Source organism: Delphinapterus leucas, chromosome 3, assembly GCF_059928025.1.
Source record: "Delphinapterus leucas isolate spDelLeu-1000000601 "Yukka" chromosome 3, BTC_Dleu_Yukka2, whole genome shotgun sequence".
NCBI lineage: Eukaryota > Metazoa > Chordata > Mammalia > Artiodactyla > Monodontidae > Delphinapterus > Delphinapterus leucas.
Window position 1 is genome coordinate 39,802,105 of NC_143131.1, and position 9,911 is coordinate 39,812,015.

General features: G+C 41.2%; 1 protein-coding gene across 1 annotated transcript in view; it reads right to left on the reverse strand.

The window, feature by feature from the left end:
* Positions 1 to 8,361, reverse strand: part of EMB (embigin) — a 42,650-nt gene extending 34,289 nt beyond the window's left edge. Inside the window, exons 1-2 of the mRNA XM_022597843.2 lie at positions 8,307 to 8,361; positions 6,142 to 6,612 (exon numbers count right to left, since the gene is read on the reverse strand). Of these exons, the coding sequence (XP_022453551.2) occupies positions 6,142 to 6,612; positions 8,307 to 8,361 (526 nt within the window). The remainder of the gene's footprint in view (positions 1 to 6,141; positions 6,613 to 8,306) is intronic.
* Positions 8,362 to 9,911: the final 1,550 nt, after the last annotated feature.

A 9,911-nucleotide genomic window follows, 5' to 3' on the forward strand; every position in this document is an offset into this window, starting at 1 on the left:
CTGCACCCTGCCCAGGGGATATTTAACAATGTCTGGAGACATTCAGGTTATCACAACTTGGAGGTTACTACTTGTACCTGGTAGGTTATATTAGTTTCGTAGTGTTGCCATACCAAATTACCACAAATACGGTGACTTAAAACAACAGAAGTTTATTCGCTCAGAGTTCTAGAGGCTAGAAGCCTGAAATCAAGGTGCAGGGCCTTGCTCCCTCTAAAGGTGCCAAGTAAGAATTGTTCCTGCCTCTTCCTAGCTTCTGGTGGTTGCCAGCAATCCTTGGCATTCCCTGGTTTGTAGATCCGTCACTCCAATCTCTGGCTCCATTTTTACACATCCATCTTCTCTCTGTGTGTCTGTGTCTCTAGATCCAAATCTCCCTCTCACTTCTTTCATAAAGACACAGTCATTGGGTTAAGGGTCTATCCTAATTGTAACATGACCTCATGTAACATGACCTCATTTTACCTTGATTACATCTGCAAAGACCCTACTCTCAAATAAGGTCACTTTCACAGATACCAAGCGTCAGGACTTGAACATCTTTTGGGGGGTGACACAACTCACCCACTACAAAGGTAGAGGCCAGTGAGGCTGCTAAGCATTCTACAGGACAGCCCCCCATAGCAGAGAATTATCCAGCCCAAAATGTCAATAATGCCAAAGTTGAGAAATCCTGATTTCAAAACAGGTACATCTTCAACCCTCATTCCTCAAAGTGATGATTTTTAAAAATCTTCAAGTGGCCCTATAGCCCTGAGGTCCTGTTTTACATGGTTTAGGTGCAGATATTTTAAAGCATGAACATTTGCAGCCCTACCTATTTTGAGGACCTTTCCCAAAGAGGCACCAAGTGCTGGATGGAGTTTTAAAATGCAAACTAGGAAACCAGTTACAGCTGTTAGCTAGCTCCAGGCTCTTGGCTACATCACAAAAGCACTCTGGGCTTCAAGATCAATCAGATGAGACATCTAAATTCTCTTTCAGGATCTCAGAACTATATAATTATAAGGCAATAGTAAAAAAGATTCTATCTTGAGAGTAGGGATACATCAGTAATGATATGACCACAGTAACTTTAAAAATACCAGAAAAATATTATTTTCAATTAAAAGAGAAACACCATTTTTAAATATAACATCTATTAATTCTATACTAACAATATATTATTTGAGATATTTTGTTGTGCATGAATAGTGACTATGTTTTATTAGGAGTAGAGAGTTTAATTTTAGTAAACCATTGTGAGGTTTTTTTTCCTTCTATGTCAATGTGTGTGTCCTAAGTTGTTTGTTTCCGAGGTTCACCTAATATTGTGAAATATGTGAGGCCAGCTATACAAAAGTAACTTGAAAAGATTACAATCTAGGACAGACAGCCTCAACACTTAACAATCTGTATCTGTTTGAGGGCAAATACTCCTTTGGAAAATCGTACCTAATTACATAAACTGATGACTATTTCTCAGCTATGCTTGTAGTTTGTCTGTTAATTCAAGCTTTCTCAGAGTTGAAATTCTTTTTGCTTTTCAAGCAATCTCAAACTAACAGAAAAGTTTTCCGTACAGAGTAAAGAATGTTTCCCCTGAACCACTGGGGAACAAGTTGGTCACCTGATGACCCATTCGACCTCGGAAACATTACAACATTATTTCCTACAAAGGACATAGTCCACTTCACCCCAATACTGCTGTTAAAATCAGGAAATTAGCATTTATGCACTATCATCTCATCCCACATCTTATCTAAGTTTCAACAAAAGTCTTTATAATGTACTTTTTTAGTCAAAGGTTTCAGCTCAGGATCACATGAGCTGTCATGAGCCATGTCCCTCTATTCTCTTCACTCTAAACAGCTTTAGTCTCTCCTGACTTTTATGACCTTGATGCTTATGAAAGTTCCAGGATAGTTAAGTTGTAATACGATTACATTCAGAGTAGACATCTTTGGCAGGAAAATCACAGAGGAGATGTTGTGTTCTTCTCACTGCATCCTATCAGATGACACACAATTTTATTTCTTTCTTTACTGATTTACACTCTGATCATTTGATTAAAGTGGTGTCTGCCAGGCTTCTCCACTTAGAAGTTATTCTTTCTCCCTTTTCATTAATGCCAATTTTGTGGGAAATTACTTTGAAACTATATAATATTTTGTGCCTCATCAAACTTTCAATTGACTCATTTAATTAAGTTCAGTATGTACTCATGAATACCTATATAATTCAATGGACATTATTCAGTGCATATGGATACTAGTCCATTAGTATTATTATTTACTTTCACGCTCTATTTGTCCATTCGTACCCACTTCATTTTGGCTTCTGTATCCTTTTGACATCACCCATTATTCTTTGAACACTTCACTGCTTTCTGGCATAAGATGTTCCAGACTTATCCTATCCTTTCCCCACTCCAGTCCTGATATCAGCCATTTCTATAAAAAGTCCAAGTTATTATTAGTGGAAAAAAATGTATTTAGAGTCAAGATTTGGGTGCTAAGTATGTTCATCACTGCTCCATCGCAGTGGGCAGACCTAAGAATACATGTGTACATATTCATACACACACACACAACATATATATAATGGGTATAATACACATACATATATACAGTTGGCCCTTGAACAATGAGGGTTTGAACTTCAGGGGTCCACTTATACGCATATTTTTTCAAGAGTAAATACTACGTTACTGCATGGTCCATGGTTGGTTCAATCCTCAGATGCACTGATACAGAAGGCTGACTATAAATTATACATAGATTAACCTTTGTGTTCAGGGATCACCTGTCAATATATATGACACATATATGCATTATACATATATTTACACATACACGTTTATATTTATGCATCTATTTATATAGATATATATACACATAAGACATGGATAGAGATAGATATTTAGAGTCACGAATTCACGCTAATGCTGCCAATTGCAGTCCAACACCACAAGGTTCATTTTAGTTTTCCCCGTTTATTTCCTTCTTCTCTAGAGAAAAACCTAGATTCTATTATCCTCATCAGCTTTACTTATTTGATCAATCCCCCCATATATAACTAATCTCCTGTTGGCCCCAAAGAGATGTCTTCCTCACCCACTTAGGCTCCAGCATCCTGCACTGTCTGCTCCTGCATGCTTTACCTCCATCCTGTGATCAGGATCAGACCTGCATGCCATAGCTGCGTAGAAGCCCTTGTCACTCTGCTCAGCGCTGAGGCCTCTCGCCAGACCACCCTTCTGCAGGAACGCCCACCTCATGTGCTTCGGCTCTAACACTCTACACGGGGCTGCCCTCCTACCTGGATGCCATCCTTACTGGGCTCAGCTTCTAATTCCCTGACCTGAAACAGTTTGGGTCCCTTCAACAGGGGAGATGCTTCCACATTTCCCCACCTAATGACTACAGGACTCATTCCCAGAAGGAAGGGAAGGAGATGGGGATGAGAGGTGGGGATAAAAGACCAGGACGAGGAAGAGCCAGTTGAACTAATTCTTAACAAAAGTGTATATAATGTAATTTCAAATGTGATGGTAATTTAGGGTCAAAATTTTGATGCCTCAGATATAACCCTATTAAAGACAGGCTTATATCCCATCCGTTCCTTTAAAGTTTAAATGCCATGAAAGGTAAAAACTGCTAAAGTTTTCTGCTTAGATATAGACTAACAATGTAAGGCATATGTAGGTACTCGAATATTTGTTCCAACAAATATTTACTACCGGGCAGTTGCTCTGTGTGTCTCTAGAAAGGAAGGAGGCATTGATCAAGGAAGCATGTAAGCAACATCCTTTAGAAGTTAAAAATGATCCTTTCAAATGACTCCCCTGCAAACATTTTTCAAAAGATAAGCATGACCCTTTCCTTCAATTTGTTCCCCCATAAGAGTAATAATAATGATTTTTAAATATTCCCATTTATGTAATATTTCTCCTTCATAAAGATATTCTACATTTCTTATTTAATTAAAACAGTCTAAAAGAGTTAAGGTGAGTCCTTGTGCCAACTTTATTCCAGGACTCAAACTGAGTCAGGAAGCCCTACAACCCAAATCTAGCATTTGTATCCACACTCTGCTGTCAGTGATTCCAAACTTTCATAAACATACCCACTCATCTCAGAGAGACAACTGAGTTTAAGAACACAGTATTTGGAATCGGACTGAACATGCTAAATTTCCTGCTCTACTGCTTAATCATTTGTACTTAGGCAACTATTTAGCCTCTCTAAATTCCAATTTCCTCATCTGAAAGTCAGGGATAATAAAAACTAACCCATAGAGCTATAAACGATATGGTGCAATGCCTGGCACACAGTTGTTACATAGTAGATATGATACATTTATGATAAAAAATGATAAACGTTTTTATTTTTAAAATTTGGCCCCAAATCTTAGGTTTATAGAACACCTACGTCCAAGTAGTTCAAAAGCACCTAGGTAAAAAATAGCCAGTAAACTTCACAATGGTCTTTAGCAAGGAGGAAACTGAACCTCACCGAGATCGATACAGTATCTATAAAGTGAGATGAGGCTGCCTCACAAGTTTTAATTCTGCCTTGAAATGAAATGTTAAGTAACTTCATGCCTTTTATATGTCACATTCTTCCATAATTTTAGCTTAAGTGGAGCTTAAAGGACAGGACTTGTGCTACATACACACACAGACATCTGCCGTACATATATACATCATTCTATTTATTTAAAACTTTATTTGTTAATTTATCCCACCTTCATTTGTTTCCTACTTTTCTCTTTGGAAGTCTGCTCTAAGTGTCAATTTAAACCTGACTCCCTGATACCAATGGAATACCTATCCAACAGTGCACTCTCTAGGCCATATCATTTCAAAGCAGTGGTTTTCAACCTGCTTAGGATCATATGATTAAAATCACATGGGAGCTTTTAAAACTCCTTACGTGTAGGCTGAATCCCAGGCCGACTGAATCAGAATTTTTGAGGGCAGGATCCACTTATCAGCATTTTTAATGCTCGCTGGTAATTCCAACATACAGCCAACTCGAGAACCAAAGTTCTAGGACACACCTAGAATGCGTTGGTCCTCAGAAGTGTAGTACTCTCAGGTGAATGATAGGTGAATCAGGGATAGCCCAGGGTGTAGAAAACGTCCTTGACCATTCTTCATAAGTGGTGTGAATGAAAAAGAGAAAGGTGGCTGCAAAGCGGGGTGAGGAAATTTAGAAACTGAGGCAACCCAAAATGTTCTGTCCAAGTTGTTAACAGCTAGGCCTGTTAAAGGACATTTATTTAAAAATGAGTAATCTTATTATTTGATTATCTTTCCATCTTCAAAGTATGTTACAAAAAATCTACATGCTATAAGCTCATAAAAAATGAATTCCTATTAAAGGTTCGAAACCTTGTGTAGAATAATATCCTGATTTTAGTTACTGATGGGCAATATTTGCAAACTTGGAGGTGGTCTGTTATCCTAATCAGCCTCTAATACTTTGAAATCTATAACACAGGAACTTGCATTAGAAAGTACGTTAGATGGAATACTTTCACCATAAAAAGTAATTATAAACAGGTGAAGCTAAAATGGCAAATCTGGTGTTCGTTTCCCTGATGCTTTGCACCAAAATCCCTCTTTCAATGTCTTAATAATACAACCACAAATACAAACAAAGAAAAACCCATGGTCTTTGTTTTCAAAGACCAAGGTAGAAAAGAAGATACACACATTATTATCCTTAAGTCGTGGGGCTTTGTTTTGTTGTTGTTATTTCAGCTCAGCTCTAAAAAACATCATCAAAGCCAACTCACCTGCCAGGAAGGGAGGAGGGGATATTTAAGCCTCACTATCGATTTAAGTGAAGGGCCTTGGGAAATGTGGCTTTCAGAAATTCTGCCACTTTAGCAGAGGCCAAGTCGCTGCCTTGTTCCTGCCCGTACCCTCACGCCCTTTTCCTAGGAACACCCAGACACTGCCCTACTAACCCACGACCCCGTCTCGTAGGGCGCTGTTCGTTCCAGCGGAGGAGCCCGAACCGCACCGGCCTCTCGGCCAGTTTAGATAACCCTAGCGTGGCAAACGGGAGGAGGCGGACGCCGTTCCCCACCCGCGGTAGCCAGCATCCCCGCGCGCTCTCCGCCCCCTCCTTGGCCCAGAAACCATCACACCTGGGGTACGGCCGTCCTCCGAGCTCCGGCGTACCGGGGCGAGGAGACACAGGAGGAGCAGCGGCAGGGGCGGCGCCCGGGGCCCCCGCAGACTGGGGAGGGAGGGCATGGCGCCAGCAGGTCCGCCGCGGTCCTCGCGCACCCACCGCCGTCGGTGCCCGGAGTCGCTGCGCACACTCGCCGGCGGCCCGGCGCCCGCTGCCAGGCCCGGGGGCAGGACACTCGAGAAAAGGCGGAGTGTGAGGGGCCGGCCGCCCTGCCCTCCTCCCCTGAGACACTCTGACCGCGCCAGCAGCACACCCAGAGCTGCGTCCGGCCCTCCATCAATTATGCAGCCAGCGGCCGGCTGCAGGAGCGCCCGGATGTGCGGTGGCCACCCCCGCGCCGCATCCTCCCCCGCCTCCTCTCCGCCCCAGCAGGTCAGGGAGGGAGATAGCGGAAGACGCTGGCAGGTGGCGCCTAGCCCACCTCCTGGGAGAGAGGTCGAAACTCCTAATATTTATATATCTATAGATATATCTGCAGACTGTCCTTTGCAGTTCATCTGAAGCAAGGTTCACTTATTTACTTTAGTGGGACAGAGGGTGGGAACGCGTTTCAGCTCCCCCGGCCATTCTGGGTTAAGAAGGCTTATGTGTGCGCTGGTGGAAGGCGCTATCCAGCTGCCCGGCATCCTGGACTAATGTTTTTGCTCTGCCTACCAATCGCACACAGCCTCCTCTCCGGTCTCTGAAGGCTTAACCGGTTCGCTCTAGATTACGGTTTCAGAGTCTCAAGAGTCCCGCAGTCTGTTTTCCTTTTTCTTTTGTTTGCTTAACCTAGCAGTTTCCGAGAAGCCACTTAGAGCTCAAGAAACAAAACTACGGAAAGTAGATAACTGTGTAAAATGCACAAGCCTGTAGACCTTTGTCAAACTCCAACACCGTTTAAGATGTTATCCCTTACTGTAGCTTGGAATTTTTCAGTGCTCCCGACCAAATAAAATAAAACAGCTAAAAGCTACTGCTTTATCGGAGAGGGTAGGAGGAATCTAATTACCACATAAAGGAGTAGTAAGATGTGATAATTCTCCAGGCTGTTATAACACATTAAAAGATATATTTTAAAAGTATTTCTCATGAGTTTGTTCCCTCTGCCTTTGTCTTTGTAATGTCAGGTTTGATAGTCATAAATTCAAAATATATCAGTGTCAAAAAAAGGATTGAAAGAAAATGTTAGATACGAATTTTGAAAATTGAAGTGCAAGACAAGAGCTATGCTCACCTCATACAGGAATGATTTTTAATTGGTGTGTATTTTTAAAATATTCCTGTTTCCAGTTTAATGTTACACAGGCAAAACTTTGAGGGAAAATGTAGATTATTTCAATTTGTATCGAGAGAACATGAATAATACAGTTCGTTAAGCAATATTAAATTTCCACCAAGTGCCAGGCAATGTGTTCATTTCTTGTATTGCAAGGAGTGCCCGCATGCGCGCGTGCGCGCGCACACACACACACACACACACACACACACACCTAGAGAGCTATTTATCTATGAACTACAAATCTAAGGAAAGCCTCGTCTCAGTCAGAAAATTATGGCTATAATGATTAAACCTTTCTGAACAAAGCCTTATGAGAGACCCTGAAGGACTAAACATTTTACATCATGACCCTCTTAAGACCTTGAGCGGACTTGCTAAACCCAAACTGCCTGATCACTTGTCGCTAAGTCACACCCCTGTCTTCCTGCCCTGCATCCTGTCTCAAGACTAACTACAAGCATTTCCCTGTCTTTGGAGAGTTTTAACAGTTAAGCACTTCTCAAAACAAACTGGACTCTGACTGACCTTCCCCAATTACTCCAATAAAATCCTTAAGCTCAAATTCACCTTTCTTCAAATAAGCTGATCTCATTTAAGGAAAAATTATCTTCCCAGTCAGATCAACGTGTTTATGAACAGAAAAAAGTGACTTGCCAGGTTGAGGCAAGTTTCCACTTCTCTTTTGCTGTTAGAGCGAAATAAATTGAGGAAGAAATTTAATTCTTGTTTTGCTAAGCATTTTGAAAGTTTTCCCCATTAGTACTGGTTTATATTTATATGTTTAATATTTTTTAGCCTTATCCCCAGTCCATTTTTTTCAAATGATCCGTATCCTTTAAAACCAATTTATATACTACCTTCCGTGTACAGCTTTTTCTGACCTTTCTGGTCCAGATTGACCTTTCCCTCCATGGTGAATTAAATATGGCCACATCTGCTTTGACACTGTCCTCATCATGAGGTATGTTGAAGAAGAAAGAGGGTCCTGTATTTCCCCCCCTTGAGCTGGGTGACTCCTGTTGACATATTGAATATCGCTGAAGTAACACTGTGTTACTTCCGGATCCAGACGACAAGAGTGTCCATTTCCTTCCTTCTTGTCTTACAAGACAGCTGCCAGGAAAGAAGTATGACTACCTTGAGATCACCGTGCTGTGAGAAGCCCAAACTACATGGGGGGCCTAGAAGGATGAGGTGCCATGTAGAAAGAGGGGCTGAGGGGCAGTAAGGTGTTCTAGTTTTGTGAGGGACCCTTCTTGGAGCCTCAGACAAGGCCTGCTGAGTGCCACGTGATGCTCCTTGAAGCAGAAGAATTGTCCAGCTGAGCCCTGCCTGTACTCCTGACCCACACAATTGTGAGATGTAAGAACACTATTGTTTTAAGACACTAAAGTTAAGGGTAGCTTGTGTCACCACAATAAATTATCCAACCACTCTCCTCTGAATCTCCCTAGGATTAATTTGACAATTAACAATTTACAGCCTTGTGACTTGACTTTCATGGTTGGTTTCAACCCCCATTTAAATATTTTATTGGTATTCAACTTATGTGATTATATCTTCTTTCCCGACTACATTACAACTCTTTTCAGCATAGGCAAACCATCTCTTTTCTTCTTCTGTTTTTCCTAAAACTCTGTTTTCCCTTTTTCTATAGTAAAATAATGCTATAAAATCTTTCTTTTTTTTTTTTTCCTTAAGCTATTGTTGAGTGAAAAGTGTATGACATGATCCTGGGAAACTCTGAAAATGAGAATGGGAATGTGGAGTGGGTTAGTTCCTACTGAAAATAATATTTAATTTTAAAATTTTATTAGAAAAAAGCATTATAATATGTAAAGCAAAAAATATGTAATATGTAAAGTACTAAAAATAAAGGTGGGAATTTGCTACTACCCATTAGTAGAATACAAATTCAAGTCATGAGATAATCGTAGGCAGAATTCTTCAGTGGCCCCCCAAGATTCTTGACACCCGGTCACATGGGATGATCCTGGAATGTGGGCAGGTTTGTGAATATGTTGGGGTAGTCACTATTTTGATTAGGGTACATTTGATAAGACTCTATTTCAGCAGGCTGGAGGGAGACATTCCTAGTGAGGCAGATACCCTCATGCTTGTCTGGAAAAAGCAAACAGCCACATGGTGAACTAACTGCCCATGGAGAGGGGCATCCTCCAGGAGCTGAGCATGGCAGTCCTACAACCCCAGGGAGCTGAATTCTGCCAATAACCAGTGAGCTAGGAAGAAGCCCCAAGCCTCAGATGACATCACAGCCCCAGTCAACACTTTGCAGCCTGGTGAGACCCTGAGCAGAGGATGCAATTAACTGTGCCTGTCTCTTCTGACCCATGGAAATTATGAGATCATAAATTTGTGTTAAATCACTAAGTTGTTGGTAATAAACTAATACAGGGCATCCCATCAGATGTGATTCTAGTTACATTGTAAAAGAATGATCC